The 18,637-nt window shown below is 41.6% G+C and overlaps 1 protein-coding gene across 1 annotated transcript; it reads right to left on the minus strand.

The window, feature by feature from the left end:
• Positions 1-8,470: 8,470 nt before the first annotated feature.
• On the minus strand, positions 8,471-12,625 carry Ifng (interferon gamma). The gene is made up of 4 exons (XM_059245260.1): positions 12,512-12,625; positions 11,246-11,314; positions 10,972-11,154; positions 8,471-8,632 (listed from the first exon to the last, which is right to left on the minus strand). Exons 1-4 carry the CDS (start codon positions 12,623-12,625, stop codon positions 8,471-8,473), a joined length of 528 nt encoding a protein of 175 aa, XP_059101243.1.
• Positions 12,626-18,637: the final 6,012 nt, after the last annotated feature.

An 18,637-nucleotide genomic window follows, 5' to 3' on the forward strand; every position in this document is an offset into this window, starting at 1 on the left:
ACACAGACACACATACAGACACAAACACACATACACACACAGAGACATGACACATACACACATATACTTACACATACACAGACATACACACACAGAGACATACATACACAGACACACACACACACACACACACACACACACACACGACACACACTCAGACACACATAATACACACACATAGAGACAGATACACACACAGAGACACAAACACACATACACAGACACAAATACACATACACACACAGACATGACACATACACACATATACTTACACACAGACACACCCACACACACACAAACACACACACAGGGGGAGAGGGAGAGCGAGGGGTCAGTATACAGGTAGGTGCGGCCATCATCATCACAATGCTGGTCTCCATGTTTCTGTGGGGTCCAGACCCTTTCTTTGTTCTGGTGTGTCCTGTACGTACTTGGGCATGGTTTCTCAAGTTCCATTTCACCTCAGTAAATGTATAGGGTGACAGACACCCTTTGTACTCCCAATAGTAAGCCTTTTATCAGTCTGTGCCAGTGGATGGTGCCACTCAGGTATCGACCCATGTGCGGAGTCATCCTCGATCCTCAAAATGGAATCAGTAGCTGCTTGCAAAATAGAATCTCTCACGGTAAGACACTGTCTGAAAAAGATCACTGTTTTACAAACTATGGAGTAACTTAAAGCAGGGCACAACCTGATCTCAACAGAGAGTCACGAGTGTCTCTTTCAAATACTCCCATTCCTGTGAGAGCCGTTACATTCCATTCTCCCTGCCATAGCACCTCTTGGTGGTGTTAAGTTAAGCCTGTGATAGCATAGGGGACCCTAACCATGAGCCCCTAAGACGTTCTCATCCCCTCCCAAACCACACTAAGCCTCCAGCAGTTCATCAAAAATTGCCATTGAATTATTCCTAACAGAACCTGGTGGTTTCTAGTACAAGTAAGCGGGTTGTGGCCAAGAACTCATTCCAAGCAAGAAGCATCATTATTCTTGTTTCCCCAACTTTTCTCCATTTTAAATGATGGAATGACAACTCCCACACTCTGTATATGTCAAAGCTGAAATTAGAAGTATGTCCCAGTTTTCTTTTTTTAATCATAAGCAGCTTGGTGTCTAAGGCTAAAATCATCTGAAGCAGTTTACATACACATCAGCCTGGTGATTGATAGTGGTGTTGGATGAAGCCTCACTGGGACTACCAGCTAGAGTGTCCATATTTAGTTCCCCAAGGCAGTCTGAATCTTTCAGCAGAGTGGCAGGTTCTAAGTAGAAAATATTGAGGGTGAAAAAGGAGAGATTAGAGAGATGATAGATAGATAGATAGATAGATAGATAGATAGATAGATAGATAGATAGATAGAGCAATCAAACACATATTTGACTTATAAGATAAATAGCTGTACTTCCAACACACTTCATGGGGAAGTTACAAGCTTCTGCTAGGCTAAGGAGAGGGACATGCCCTACTCTCAATGGCAAGAGTGTCAGTCACACTTCATGAAGAGTGTAAGGATAAGGTGAACATGTAGTTATTGGCTTTGGAACACTAACCCTGATTAATCTTGTAACAGATTGCTTATAGGTAACTCAAAGTTGTGTAATATGATTGGAGTAAAATACTTCAAAAGTTTTTAACTTAGCAGGATGCAGTTATGAAAAAAATGACAATGGCTTTACCATATTTTATTTTTTAAATAACCAGACTTATAGAATAGTTGGAAAGCTACATAGTTCCCAAGTCATCTCATAGTAATTTGTTGACTAAATGCCCTATCATTTCTGAAAACTTCCTTGTGCATTTCCCACCCACAAAAATTTTCTCGACATAACCGTGACATAGCCATCAAAACCAACAGGTTTACACTAAACCATGGCACAGACATCAAAACCAACAGGTTTACACTAAACCATGGCACAGACATCAAAACCATCAGGTTTACACTAAACCATGGCACAGCCATCAAAACCAACAGGTTTACACTAAACCATGACACAGCCATCAAAACCAACAGGTTTACACTAAACCATGGCACAGACATCAAAACCAACAGGATTATACTAAACCATGGCACAGCCATCAAAACCAACAGGTTTACACTAAACCATGGCACAGACATCAAAACCAACAGGTTTACACTAAACCATGACACAGCCATCAAAACCAACAGGTTTACACTAAACCATGGCATAGCCATCAAAACCAACAGGTTTACACTAAACCATGGCACAGACATCAAAACCATCAGGTTTACACTAAACAATGGCACAGCCATCAAAACCATCAGGTTTACACTAAACCATGACACAGCCATCAAAACCAACAGGTTTACACTAAACCATGGCATAGCCATCAAAACCAACAGGTTTACACTAAACCATGGCACAGCCATCAAAACCAACAGGTTTACACTAGTATCTGACTGCCATAAAGTCATCAGATCTTATTCTGCTTTGACGAAGTGTTCTAAAAATACCCACCCCTTTTGCAAGGTCTAATACAGTATCATTACAGTATCAGCTGTCATCGGTTCTCAACCTACGGATCATGACCCCTTTGCAGCCAAACAACCCTTTCACGGGGGTCACCTAAGACCATCGGAAAAGGCAGATGTTTACATCATGATTCATAACAGTAGCAAAATTACAGTTATGAAGTAGCAACAAAATAATTTTATGATGGAGGGAGTAGTCACCACAACATGAGGAGCCGTATTAAAGGGTCACAGCCTTGGTAAGGTTGAGAACCACTGGTCTAATTCCATTTCAGCATGGAATTACTCCTTAGTCTCACCTTCATTTACATAACACTGATAGAACAGCCAGGTGGCTTACAAACTGCTCTTCAATCTATTTGTATGGTGTTTTCTTGTGATTAAAATACTTGGTGCATCCTTCACAGGGATACTGTGGTGGTGGGGGGGGGGGGTGCTTTGTTTATATTATTACATTCTGTAAGGCTGCACATCATTTTCATTTATTCTTTTACAAATATTATTCGCTTTATCCCCAGTTCCTATGGTGTCTGCTAGGCTTCTCCAACTTAAAGTTACTGTTTCCCCATTCATAATTAATTAATATCTTATATTTACAACCATGCAAATGTTTCATTCCTCACCAAACATCGTTTATTCATTTGTATCGATATGCATTTGTAACTTCCTATCCTGTTCTGTAGGTTGTGATACATTGCCATCACTCTCTACTTCCACGCTCAATTTTTTTTCCACATTGAGTCAGAAACAGTCCTTGCCACCTGGTTTCTAAGCTTTTTGATATGCCTCCATCATTGCCTGAACATTTCTGGTTTCCTGTCCAGTGAGGCACATCTTACACTTCCGCCACCCAGCCTTGGAAGTAACCAAGCAGCCAAGTATCCAAAGAATCTTGATGTCTCATAGTAATATACATAATATATATATAATGTATATTATATGTATTTACTAATCAAGACCCAGGAGCTAGGTGTCCTCATTACTAATGAGAAATTGCTGATCTCAGGGGACAGGGACAAGAATACATACACAAATAGGTCCTTGTAACCACTGATCCTTTCTATCTCATTATATTTACGACTATATGTTTCTACTAATATATCCAAAACTCAAATTTGATATTATCTAGTTGATTCTGCAGTCTCCCTTTTTATACTGTAATTCTCTTTTCAGTTCTTAGAATACATATTACATTCTAGATACAGAATGTAATATATGGAACTATATTAAGAATCAAAGCTTATCCTCACTCTTAATGTACTTACTACTCAACGCCCCAAAGTGACCAGTCTTCCATCTGTGCTGACACACCTTCTCTGTTTGAATGCTAATTACTTCACTTTGATTCACATGCAGAGTGCTTACAATGTACAGATGACCCTGTCATCTTGCCTAGACCTGTCGCCCACTCCAGGCTATCATTCCCCACAGACAGCCCTTTGCTTTTGCTGAAAGTTTGAAAACCGTTGTTAGGTGTCCTCTCTAGGGCATGGCAAAGATGCCTATGTCCCAATCCCTAGAATCTACAAATGTTACTTTCTATTGCAAAAGGGTGTGGTTAAAATTTTGAGGTGGAGACATGATCCTTGTCCTAACTTGCTTCTCTGTTGTTATGATAAAACACTGACCAAAAGAAACTTGAGGGTGAAAGAATTTATTTGGCTTACGTGTGCCAAGCACAGTCCATCACTAAAAGAAGTCAGGGTAGGAACTCAAGGGGAAGCAGAGGCAGGAACTGTGGGAGAAAGGCTGGCCACTGGTTTCTATTCTGGTTCACACTCAGCCACCTTTCTTATATTTCTCAGGACCATCCATCTAGGACTGGAACCACCCATGTCCAGGCTTTCTCACATCATCCAACAATCAAGACGATCCCACCCAGACACAGCAACAGGCCAATAAGATGGAAGCATTTCCTCAGTTGGGGTTACCTCTTCCCAGATATGTCAAGTAGACACTTAGATTAGCCATCATGATCTTGAGTTATTAAAGTGATCCCAATATAATTTCAAAGGTCCTTGTAAGTGGGAGATAGGAGTGTTGGGGCCACAGGGAGAGGGATTGGAAGGTGCAAAATTGAAGGGTTTAAAGAAAGGCAAGGCCAGTACCTGACATTAAGAGTAGCTTATTGTCAGACACTGGAAAAGACAGGGAGACAAGTTCTCTGCTTGGGTCTCCCTTGCCAACACCTTGATTTCAGCCTGGGTTTGGACTTCCGCTATCTAAGCTAACAGGCAATATTGTATTGTCTTACAGCAACTAGTTTGTGGTGACTGTGACGGTTTGAAAGAAAATGCCCCCCCCAAAGGGAGTGGAACTATTAGGAGGTGTGGCCTTGTTGGAGTAGGTGTGGCTTTGTTGGAGGAAGTGTGTCACTGTGGGGGTGGGCTTTAAGGTGTCCTATGCTCAAGCTATTCCCAGTATCACAGCTGTCTTCCTGTTGCCTGCAAGATGGAGGACTCTCAGCTACCTCTCCAGCACCATGTCTGCCTACATGCCGCCATGTCCCACCACGATGATAATGTACTAAACCTCTGAACTGTAAGTGAGCCACCCACAATTAAATGTTTTCTTTATAAGAGTTGCTATGGTCTTGGTGTCTCTTCACAGCAATAGAAACCCCTAACTAAGATAGTGACTTGTCACTAAACCAGCAGAAGCTAATATAGTCATCCTGCCCAGGCTCTGCTGCTCTCTACCCAAGGTTCCCCCTGTGTGTGCACACTCTCCACACTGCACTCAGAATTGGGCTTCCGTGGTCACCAGCCATGGCTGCTCACCTTACTCTGATGTACCTAACTGGCTGAGAACTACAAAATATGAGGGGGTGGGGGAAAGAGAATACAGAAAAGAGAAAGGGGAGAGAGCCTGTTCTGTGCCAGCCACCCAGGTACCAATAATCCACTAGCAAAGGGATACCAGCTGTTCTTGAGAGATGCTGAGAAGGAAGGGGACTTTGTACTACACTGTGCTCTCACTCCAGGCTTTGGCCGGTTCCCCTCTCGCTGTTGGGCCAAGGGAGATGCCTATCCCTGCTAACATAGGACAAGAATAATTGCCACTCTTATCTCCCTTATTATAAAATACAGTTAACCCTTCTGTAAATCCTGTAGCACCCCGGAGACTAAACGTGAACACAGAAGAAAGATAACGACATATAAAGAATTATTGACAACCACTGAACAGGCCAGTTTCAACTCAAGTTCTACTGAAGGATGTTGCCTGCCTCACTCCTTGCTACAAACCCACCACATAATACAGTACGGCTCTCTGTGTCTGAGTCTGGGTAAAACTGACACCACCTTCACTCATAGACAAGGAAAAAATTTTAACCTAGCCCCAGACTGGCACCCCTAATGCTTCCCTTTCTTCTGTGTGATTAATCACTTCTCAGAATGAAAGACTGAGATATCCTAAACCCTTCCCCATAGATATAATCTGGCTTTGTGGTCCAGATTACAGTAACTTTCCATCTGCAGTTACATTATAAAGTCTGCATCAATCAGTTCAATATCTAACCAGCAACATTTCATGTCAGTCACAGCCATGCCAACGTTCGCCTAATTTTTTTTTTCATTCTTGCCCCATCCAAGATTTTAAAGTTTTGCAATCAGGTTGCAGCCACTGTTGCTTAGCTACTAAATAATGATTTCAATAACCACTGAAAATGACCCCTTGACACAAACAGTTTCACCCAGTATGAGCATGTGGGAAGACAAAGTAAAAACACTAAGAAGGAAGCTCCAGATACCTAACCTCCTGTGGCCCTTGACATTTCTAATCTTGTCACCACTGAGTGTCCTGAAGTCAACAGAGATTACCTCATTATAACCATCACTTGTTTATGTAAGTGATTATAAGTCCAAGCTTGTTACACATTCCTATGCCCATTGTAAGACCATCTTATGCCAACTCAGAGGATCTTCTGGAATTCACAACCCAGAGTTCATCCAAGTCCTTACATCATGAACTTCCTTGTACTTAAAAGGCACCCTGACTTTCCACACTTCATCTCGTCCTGTGGTGATTGCTGTCCCCTCCTCCATCTTTTGGAACTGCCCTGGAGGTCTGCTGTTTCTTCTTTCATGCCAAAGGAATCTTCACTCCAAAGCCTTTGCAGGGGTATTTGTCTTGTCTGGAATCCAAATGAGTATCACCCTTGCAAATTCCTCCTCAAATGGTCTTTCTTTGGTTAGGAAACTGTAATCACTCTGTTTGAACCTCTGCACTACCCACTTCATCCCACAGAGAGTCTGGTTCCTCCATCCTGGACTACTTTATTTTTCCATAGCAACAAGCATTTTCAAAACGCCGTGCAACTTGAGTGAATATAATGTATTTTATTCATTGTCCATTTCCTAGTTGTTCAAATTCTCCAAGTGCAGGGATCTCTGTGTGTTGTTAGTGATCTAAAGTATCTCAGCTACCTAGGCACTTATCAAGTACCATACCAAATATATATATATATATATATATATATATATATATATACACACACACACACACAATTTTGTGGAAGAGTGAATTAGCCCAGAAGACTGTGAGGAAGAACCATGTTTAATCACTCCTCTTTTTCAAATAAATGAAAGATGAGAGAATATAAAGAAGTTATGAAAGGTCACATTTCTTACAGTCTTGGTTCCAGTCCAGGCTTCTCTCCCTAGAGCTAAAACTCAGCCATACTGTGTCTATTAGTTTGTTAACTTGGCATAAGCTAGAGTTGTCTGGGAAGAAGAACCTCAGAGACAGTTCCTCCATCACATTGCCTGTAAGCAAATCTGTAGGGCATTTTCTTAATGATTGATGTAGGTGAGCCCAGCCCACCACCTACAGTGGGCCAGTGCCCCTCCTGGACAGGTGGTATAAGAAAAGCAGGCTGAGTGAGCCATGAGAAGCAAGCCAGTGAGCAATGTCCCTGCATGGCATCCACTTCAGTTCCTGCCTCCAGGTTCCTGCCTCCAGTTCCTGCCCTGGCTTACCTCAGTGATGAACTATAATCTAAGGGGTGAAATGAACCCTTTCCTTTCCAGGTTGCTTTTGGTCATGGTGTTTTCTCACAGTCATAGAAACCCTAAGACGTACACCAATGATGTTTGCCTACAGTGACTGTGGGAGGGAATGCTGGCGTGGCAGTGTGGAAGAAAGAGCAAATTCAAAATGCCAAGCTAAGCAGTTTGGATACTTCCCACTGCGAGAGCTCTACGCTGAATGGTGATGTAATTAGACACGTATCTTCGAAAGAAAATTCAAACAGCTGCCAACTCGAGCAGCGAAAAAACCGGCAAATTGTCAGTAGAGAAAAGCACCACATGTAATGGGGCTTAATGCAGCTCTAAGATTCCCACGACTAAAAAACGGCTCATTTCCTTCCCATTCATCTATAGGTGGTTCATTCACCCGAGTCGTCTCTTAGAAGAAGTCTGAGACAGCGTGCATCGTTGTGAAAGTACACTTTATTAGACAGTGAGAAACTATCAGCAAGGGAGTGATCTGCCATTGGGGTACAGTCACGTTTTTCAGCAGTATTCAGAAGCACCAGGTGTGAGGCACCCTTTTCCTCAAGGGACAGTCTGGACTACCTGACATGTTGCAGTGCTGACCGGCTATTGAGGCGTTGGCTCAGGGTGTAGACGCGCTCTCCGGCCAGCAGCGCCTCGCGGCGTCACTGTAGTGAGTGTTCCTCGTTGTCAAGTAAAAATCAGTTACCACCCACAGTCTGACTTCAGTCAACTGGTCGACTGGCCCCTGAGATACAATCTTTGAATCACACCGTCTTGGTTCATTGGTCAGAAAGAGGGAAATGGTCAAGTGAAACAGTTGAGGATACAGAAATTATAAATAACATATATATTAATAGAAAGTCATTTTCATCACATAAAAGTTCCTATTATAAATACTTCTTTGGTTGATGAGTTTAAAAATATACTTTCCATATAAATAATTGTTAAATATTAATAAATAGATTTAAATTTAAAATTCAAATAGTGCTGCTGGCAGCGTTATTCTTATTTGGACGAGCTCCACCCCCGAAACAGCACCGACTCCTTTTTCGCTTCCTGAGGCTATTTTTTGGCGACAGGCGGTACATCACTCCAAGGAGTTCATTGACAGCTTTGCGCTGGACCTGCGGGTCATCTACCTGTTGGGGGGACAAAATGAAATTAACTCCAATCATGCAAGCTGCTGGAATAGTCTTCTTTTAACATCGTGATCAGTGAAAATGGAAATATTCCTTTTAAGAAAGTAATTCTATACAGCAACACATTCCTTTCATTTGTTGTAGTCTCTTTGTTATGGTCACTTGGTTAGCAGTTAAGACTATAAGGATCGTTCAATGTCCATGTTGTACAAGAAGGAATGGGATGGGATATACCACATATATAACTTAAACTTAACTGCTACAGAAATCTCAAAATGGAATACTAAAAAGGTTCCTGGGTGGAATGGGAGCTGGGGGTAGGAATGAGTTTTCAGTAACCCTAGCCTTGAACCAGACACTTAAACTCCTGGAACTTGGTTTCTTGTGAAGAGCCTCCTGAGTGATCTCTTCATCTACAAAGTCTACCACCCTATGCTTTGATTAGTCCTTTTTAGTCATACGAAAAAAATTCCTGTGGGCCAAGGCTTCCCTTGGTATGGCAGAATGCTTTGAAGATCTGCCAAGGAGCCCAGAGATCCAGGTACAGGAAGGAGAAGGCCTAGCTCTTTGGGAGCTAAATTCCCTCAAGAGATATTGATACCAGCCAAAGTTTGAGAGCTACCAACACAAGTTGAGTATTAAGGAAAAAAATAAACTCAAGTCCAAAATAAATGAAAAATGTCATTTTAAATTTCTCCCAAATCAGATCAATGTCATCATGTCTAGAATGGAATTAAAAATGAATCATGCTCAGATTAGTAATAATCAATTTGCTGACAACACTTGAAATTTGGAGGTGCAACAATATTTCCTCTTCTCTGCCTTCTATTCCATTAGTTTAACTACTTAAACAACTTCTCCATTCAAAGCAGGAGGGCCACTTGGGCAACTTAATGCTTAATAAAATGAAGACCATTTACTGTTACCTGGCTTGTTTTGTCTAATGTTGGAAATACTCTGACTTCCTTGCTACATTTCCAAGAAGGGTTCAGAGGCTTATAGGGCATAAGACTAGTTACTAAAGAAAGTGTGTGTGTGTCTGTGTGTGTGTGTGTCTGTGTGTGTATGTGTTCTTAAAACGTGTTGACAATGCAACAAAACAGGACAAGAGTTAAGAGCTTGCTCAAGATCACCCATAGGAGCACAAACCCCAGAACTTCCAGAAAGACGGAACCCAGGCCTTAGGAGTAACAAGTCTCTACCAGCTGTATGTTGGGAAGACAAATCTATTTTCCAGTTTTCAAAACATTGCCAAGAATCCCAGAGACTTAGCCAGAGCCGAACAGTAAGCCCAAAGTGGAAGTGAATTAGGAACAAGTACTTTATCCATCTCTAGCTCATGGACTAGGATGTGCTACCATCTTCCAGCCCCTGCTACAGAGCATGAGTCAGGTTAGAGGCAGGCTCAGGTAGACTGAAAGTTGGGTACAAATAATAAGGCCACAAAACACAGAAGATACCTGTCCCTTTCTTTCATTTGAGCCCATTTACCATCAAAGCCTAAGAGTTTAGAATATCTTTGCATTCTAGGCAAAATTTTTAAAAATGAGATTTGTCTTTATGCTTTCCAGTTATCTTTCAGATTCTGGAAGCTGTGATTTAAACTTAGGACGGATTCATGATATAAAGCATGGAAGAGCTGGACTACCCCCATATCGGAAAGTTAATTGAACGAGCCTTTCATAAGTTATACAAAGCAATCCTTCCCAGGATGTTTACTTCTCCTCAAAACAAATTGGACTGCATAGCATGAGAGGCTAAGCAGAGACTAGGGTAAGACATCGAGGTGTCTCCTCCGAGACTCTGCTACTTCTCTGCTCTCACTCTCATTTTCTACCTACAACACTGTGCAGGTTTGGTTTGGTTTTGTTTTTGGCAAGAGAGATTAAACTTATGTAGTGATCCCAGCTGGTTCCTATCGAGATGAGGCAATGACAGCCCCGCCAGGCATGTGAGTCATCTGAAGTCACAGTTCCTTGTGGCCTGGCTGGGAGGAGGAGCACACGAAGTCTTCTCACTCCCTCCCACTGCTCTTTCCACTAACACACAACCTCCCATCCTAAGCGAGAGTTTCCATCACACACCCAGGGGGGACCACAAGAGCCCTGCTCACGGCTCCCTTGGCTGCTTCCTCCTCAGCATTTACCCATCGTGTGGGCAACGGTTTGAATGTCTGTGTTTTTCCAAAGCGGATAAAGTCCCTCCCAGCATGCCCATGATGAGGAAACATCTCAGACAAGGGCTCCTCTCCCAGCTTCATCAGTAGCCGATTTCTACCATCAGATAATTCAACACAGTGCAAAAATACATTGATACGATATTTTGCAAAGTTGCCTCACCGGAATCTTCATGAGCTTCATGAAGTCATCCCGTTTCTCCTCACTGCTGTTGAAGAAGTGGACTAACAGGTCTTGCTCAATGGTGCCTATGCTCTCCTGGATGGCCTGGTTGTCCTTCAAGGCATCGAAGAGTTTGAAGTAGAAGGAGACAATCTGGCTCTCAATGATTTTTGTATCACCATCCTTGGGAAACAAGAGCACAAACAGTAGATGATGAGAACTGGTCCATTAGAAACAGGGGGAAAAAATAGGCAAAAAGGACCATTTAGCTTACCTTTTGCCAGTTCCTCAAGATATCAGAGAAGAGTTCCCCTCCATCCCCGACATCTGAGCTACTTGAGTTCTGTGGAAAAAGAAAAGATGAATTTGTAATTAGTTCACCAACCACCCTAAAAATATCTATGGAGTTCATCGAATTCAGGGCTGACAATAGTCACTGATTTCCTTCTCAATCCTTCCATTTACTTCTAACAAGCATTGCCAAAAGATTCCACATTCGATTTAGTCAAAGACTATTACATTCTTTTAGCTTTAGTATTTACTAGCCTAATCTTGAATTGCAAGGCTACGAATAAACTCAAAAAAGCTGATGAGATTTCAAGGACCCCAAGTAGCTGCAGTGAGCTAAAGAAAGTTACTCTCAATTTAAGAGAGGGAGAAAGAAAAAAAGCCATCAAATCAATCCCACTGTGCACACTGCCCCCTTATGGTACAGGCTTCTGTTACAGCTGTCTGCTAGCTTAGGTCTTAATGGCTGCTTTAAAAGAGAGCTCCAAACACATGTGTGAGACAGCTTGGTTTGCATTGTGAGGATAAAACTGCCTGTGCATGCTTGGACATTATTATAATAGCTATGTGTATAATAGCATACGTTCAGGAGAAATTATAAAATTTTAAGAATAAAAAAAATTATTTTCATTAACCTTAGTTAATTCAAAAGGAAATTCACAAAAGAAAAAAATGTAGAACTCTAAGAAACATAACTCCTCTCAGACCTCAGTAAGTGGCTAGCTTCAGCGATAATTCACTTGTAGTAGAATTTCAAAATCTCTCACTAGAGAAAACACATGCAGGGAGAAATTCGTAAGCAGAAACTTACAGAACTTCGCCTTCTGTTTCTTTTAAGTCCTAAGTTGTTTCTATGGGTGTTTTTTAATGGCAATATTCATCTCTCACTATCACTTTCATAGTAGTCTGAAGAATGAGAAATGAATAGCCAACCATGAAGGTAAGAATGCTTCTTATCATGACTAAACGATATAAAAAAATCACAAAATGATGCATATGTTTGTACCTTATACTCATACTATGCCCAACTTGGGGGAGATCTGTAAATGCCCTGTCAGTCTCTATACCAAATTGAACAGAGAGTTAAATCAGTATCAAGATTATTAGGTCAATAAACACCTCGCTAGCAAAGAGCAACATAGCACCCCATCTTCTCACAATGACTGTGGACCAGACGGCAGTCTAGTGTTGAGAGCAGCAAGTCAACGTTCGTCATTTTCAACTACAAGCGTTATTAAAAGGTCATACTCACAAAATGTTTCTTCAGATTTTCTATTTCTTTAATGAGTGTGCCCTGGCAGTAACAGCCAGAAATAGCCTGCGTGAGGCAGAGCAACAAAGCCAAGATGCAGCGCATCGCATTCATTGTCTCAGAGCTAGGCCAACGCAGTAGGAGTCCGGAGCACCTGGATTAAGCCAATGGGTCCAAAGGACTCGGTGATGTGTCTTCTCTAGTAGCTGATCGGCCAATGGAAGCTATACCCTGTTGCCTCCTCTTCTGCCAGTATTTATACCTCATCGAAGCCTCCTCGGGATTACGTATTTTCACACGTTTTTTAAAATGAGATGGTGACAGATAGGTGGGGAGCTAACTTACTTTGCATTGTAACTCTGGTTTTGTGGCATGGCAGGGTTGTAGCTAGAGTTTCCTTTCGACTCCTTGGGCTCTCTGACGATGAGCCAGGACCCACTGTGCCCACCTGTGCCATTCTTGTGGGATCCTCTGAAAGCGCTTTTACTTCTCACACCCTTTGGGGCTGGAAATTGTTGTTACATTCTCCCCCTCTGCCCTTGTAAAGTGAATTCCTCATCCACAGAGCAGAGCATATTGAGCATTTGTTTGTGGTTGGGGACAGCTGAAGGAGGAAACTCTTGGGCTTCTCCAACCCCTGTAAAGGGGAAGCCTTTCTAAAATTTTTCTTGCAAATGACCAGAAAGCAAGGAAGGTGTATAGTTAAAAAAAAAAAAAAAAAAAACCAATGTGGCTAGGAAGCCCTTCATCAGAGGTGATCAGTAAAATACCTACCACAAGTTCAAGATCACTCAAGGTCAAACTGTCCCAAGGAATAAAATGTAGGCAACATGGATAAAATATAATTGGTTAGTTTCTCCATTAATAAAAGTAAAAATGCAAGAATAATTTCTTAAATATTGTATTTCAACCAACATATCTAAGCTCACATTTCAGTGTGCATCAAGGGATATGATGAATGGGTCTCTATTCCTCTGCCACTAAATCTTTAAAACCTGGTGTACATCTTATACGCACAGCAGAAATCACTTCGGGGCTAGCCATATTTCTAACGCCCATGCCCACATGTGGCTGTGGCTATCCCACTGAGCAGTCCAACACTAAACACACACTTATCCCAAATTACCATTAATAATTGAGAAATGTCCCCCTCCCAAGTTCAGACAAGAAAATTCCTCTTCCTTCTTTGATAAGCTATCTATGAGAGTCAACCCTTCAGGATGCAAAGGAGGCCCTCTGCTCTTCCTGCCTTCCCTGTGTACGTTAGCCTATAGTGGTTGTGGGTGCAGACTCCAATCCTTCATGTTCTAGCTGTAGGATCTTGAGTGAGCATCTTTGTGATCTGTGACTCAGTTTCTTCATCTGTACAGTGAGCTTACTGCTGGTATTTCCTTTCGGACTTCAGCCAAATGATCCATGGAAAGTAGTGAGAATTCACAATAGTCACTCAATAAAAGTTATCTAGTATTATTTGGGAATGCTGAATGGGTACCCGGCCCTTTAATAACACTCTCCATCTTGTTCTTACGGTTCCTTTGACCTTGTGTTTCCTTTCCCCTCATCTGTGCATCTTAGAATGGTACCCAATTACCTTGGCCCAGATGAAAAATCATCATCTTGAGTTCTTCCCCAAACCCCCAGCTTCAAATCAATCTCCCATTATCTACACCGGGCTAACACTTTATATGTTTTTCATGGAGTCTCAATTCCTCAGTCTCATACAGGAGGGATCTATTCGTCTTTTCCCACTGGGGGCTGATTTCCTTACAATCAGAAAGTATTTTGTTGCTTCCATGACATCCTTTATTCCCCTCCAACATTTAAGCGTAGAGATTTACACACACACACACACACACACACACACACACACACACACACACGCATTTGAAAGTTTGTCCAAGAATGTATTTGATGACTGTCGATGTAGTTCAATAGGTAGAGTACTTGCATAACATGCACATAACCCTAGCTTAAAACAGGCTAAAAATAAAATGTGGATGGAAGTAGAGGTAGGGTGATCAGGAGTTCAAGTTCACCTTCTGCTGCAGTCAGTATAAGAATTATTTTTTTTAATTACACTCATGATATTCATTAATTACACTCATGATATTAATTACATTTGTGGTATTCATTGATTACATTCACAATATTCATTCAACAATTATATTTATGATATTCATTAATTATATTAATTGCATTGATTTATTACATTCATGATATTATGTCCTGATACTACTGTCCATTTGTGGGGCTTTTCCATTGCACAAAACAGAGATTCTGTACTAAAGAAATCATTGCTCTATATTCCTTTCTTCTCCATCTTGAGATAACGTCTAATCTTACTGTCTCTATGAATTTGTATATTCTATATATTTCATGTAATACAATTCCATAGTATTTGTCCCTTTTTAATGTAAAAACACTTTATGTGCAACTGCAGGGGAAATAATACACAGATAGCCTGAACATAAAAACAGGTTATAATTTAACCTGTTAAATTATAAGAACCTGTCTCAAAAATAAATAAATAAAAAAGTCTAGCCAGGTGGCGGTAGCTCATGCCTTTAATCCCAGCACTCTGAGGCAGGCAGATCTCTGTAAGTTCAAGGCCAGCCTGGTCTACAGAATGAGTTCCAGGACAGCCAGGGCTCCACAGTGAAACTCTGTCCCATAAAACAAAAAGCAAAGCAAGAAACCTATATTGAGTTATTTGCCTTCAATTTTTTTTCAGTTCCAATGCTATTCCCTCCAATTTGTAGGAAATTAGCTTTCGATTAAGTGTGATTTATTACTAATGCTAGAAAACAATGTCATATCTCCTTAGCTAATACCCAATGACTGGGACCATTCTATGTTTTTTATTAATTTTAAAAATTATCTTTGCACTCCCAGCAACAATGGATGTGTGTTCTTCTTATTCCACATCCTCAACAGCATGAGCTATCACTTGCATTACTGATCTTAACCATTCTGACAGGTGTAAGACAGAATCTCAACATAGTTTTGATTTGCATTTCCCTGATGGCTAAGGGTGTTGAACATTTCTTTAAGTGTTTCTCAGCCCTTTGAGTTTTCTCTATTGAGAATTCTCTGTTTAGATCTGTACCCCATTTTTAATTGGATTATTTGGCAGCAATAAAATGACTCCTAATGACATTCTGCTACACTCATAGATCAGTGTCTTGCTCATCTATCATCAGAGAAGCTTCCTCCTGCAGCAAATGGAACAAACACAGAGACAGCTAGACGAACGCAGAGACACACACACCTTGGAACACACAGCCCTAAGCGAGATGTCTCCATCAAATCCCTCCCCTCAGAGCTCAGGGAACCCTGAGGAAGAGGAGGCAGAAAGAGTGTAGGAGCCAGCAGGGATGGAGGACACCAGGAAAACAAAGCCTTCTAAATCAGGTGAGCAAAGCTCATATGAGCTCACAGAGACTAAAGTAGCAGGCACAGGGCCTACATGGGACTACACCTTTGCATATATATATTCTAGCTTTCCATTTAGTATTTTTACTGTACTCCTGAGCATGTGAACGAGTGGGTCTCTGATTCTTGTGCATTCTCTTGGGGCTCTTTTTTCTTCTGCTGGTTTGCTTTGTCCAACCTCAATGTGATGATTTGTTGTTGTTGTTGTTGTTGTTGTTTTACCCTATTATACTTTATCTTGTCATGTTTGTTATCTCTTAGAAGCCTGTTCTTTTCTAACGAGAGACAGAAAGGGGGTGGATCCAGATGGAAGGGGAGGTTGGGAGGAGTAGAGGAAGGGGAAACTGTTATCAGGATACATCGTAAGAGAAAAGAATCTATTTTCAATAAAAGGGGAGAAAAGCGTTAAACTACACAAATGTACAGTTAATCAATTATAAGAAAAGCAAAAGAAAAGATTTGTGATTTTCAAATGTATTTAAAAAAAGAAGAAGAAGAAAGCTGATCTTTGCAGAGTTGTCTTCTGAAAAAAACAAAGTCCAAATGAAACTGTGAGGTCACAGGTTCCCAGGCAGCAAGGGATGAGTGTGGAGACAACGTTGCTGCACACGGGCTCCGTCATTGTTCTATCCAAAGATAAGTGCAGACCAGAGAAAATCCCTGAGGAAGACACAGTGTTGTAAGTCAACACGTATCAATGACTTCAGACACACTACTGCCACTCCGTCCTTTCTAGACACCAATATCCAAACCTTGAGTCTCTAGAAGGAGTATTGGAAATATTCTAGAATAAAATTAAATATTGTTCTATCCATATCTCAATTTTTTTCAGTGAAATACAGCATTAAGAAGAGAAGAATTAAGAAAAATGGGGGTCAGACAAGATGGCTCTGTGGGCAAAGGTACTTGCCGCCAAGCCTGAACACCTGAGTTCAAATCTTGGGACCCACAAAGTAGAAGAAGAGAGCCAATTTTTGCAAACTGTCTTCATGGGCACACTATGGCATGTCCCTAGCCCCACCCCAAACACATACATAAATAAATAAAAATACTTTTAAAGAACTGTGGGATCCATCATAGGGCCTTGCCTGTACCCCCACTATTTGTAAGTTAAGAATTCCTATTCGAGATTAAAGATACGTATTAAAGTTATGCATACTATTCGACCAAATGTTCAGATTAGAAGCTGCATGGCTAAAACTGGAGCTCTCATAACGCTTGGTGCCATGGTGAAACACAGAATCGTGGCATTGCAGAAGCTGTCAACGTTCTATCAGTTTGCATGAAGACCCAGAAAAATGAAAGTGGCGTGTTTAGATCCATTCAACTAGTCAATGAAAAGCTGAATCTAAAACCCCAAGACATTGTCCTTAATCAGCCCCCTTCCTAATTGATCGATATCTACTAAAACTTATCGAACGCATTTCTAATGTCTATGTTAGGTATGCGAGTTGAAATAGAGAAACCCAATAACGTTTGCGTGTGCAGGTTGTTTTTTTCCCCCTGTGGAACTGGTGAGAGAGTAGCTACATTTGATTCCTTTACTGCGAACAAAAGCTGTGGGATCCTGGGCTAGGCCTTCCCGCTGACTTCACCGGCGCGCAAACTGCACAATCCGCCAGGACACTGAAGTCGGAACAACCCACACTACTTCACCTGATGCCCTATAGTCCCCTCCTCCAAACTCCTGACGATTTTTACAAAGGGTCTCATCCCTCGTTCGGCACCTATTCCTGCAGTTCGTGTATCTGGTCTTGGCGTCCTGCACCGGAAGTGAACCATCCACACTTGGGTTTTCAGTCAGGGACACGGGAGGCTCTGATTTAGAATGCTGCCACTCCAATAGCACATCCTTTTCTGACCTTTTCCTGTCTTGTCAATTTCACAGAGAAATCTCTCTCCCTGCCGCTGCTGCTGCTTGTGAAACATCCTCTGTTGTACATGCAAACTAGAGGTTTCACACCTTGCTAGTTCGGCCAGTACTAAACCTGCAGAATCATTCACCACCACCGTATCCTTCAAAACTTTTGCAAAGCCACCAGGAGCCAAGGTGTGATCGCATTACTACAACAAAGGGACTACAAACTTTCTTTTTTCTCTTCAGTTAAGAGTTTCTTTCTGAAAACTGGCTATGGTTGTGTCAGCAAGATGTCAACAGCATCTCCTGAGACCCTGCTCTGAGCAGAGTCAGTAAGACCAAACCTACATCCTGGCTGCCCTTTTCCTCTGCATCAGCAGCCACATCCCTAACACTCACAACACGTTATCTCCTCCAGACCTTCCCGCAGATTTCTTCCACTCAGTATGAGTAAGTGTCGGATCCATCCCCACCCCACCCCAACCCCCACCCCACGTTATTTCAGCTCCTGGAACTCCTGACCTCATACGGGCTGAGCCTACGGAAGAAGCGTGACGTAGAGGATGGAAGTCCACACGGAGTCAGGTTTTTCCCCGCAATTTGACTCATAAATCCCACAGGTTAGAGAGTTTTCTGAATCACCTTTTGCTCTGAAAGACCGTCTGGACGATTTTAAGGGATGTTGCAAAGAATGATGAAAATATGATGCTTATGCACTAAAGTGATAATATTTTCGATTTTACAGTAGGAACTGTGTATTGACAATCTAGATATTCATAGCCCTAACTTAAAGGGTGTATGTTTGTTCCTTAAGAAATTTTAAAGCACCCTTAGGG

Source organism: Peromyscus eremicus, chromosome 18 (assembly GCF_949786415.1).
Source record: "Peromyscus eremicus chromosome 18, PerEre_H2_v1, whole genome shotgun sequence".
NCBI lineage: Eukaryota > Metazoa > Chordata > Mammalia > Rodentia > Cricetidae > Peromyscus > Peromyscus eremicus.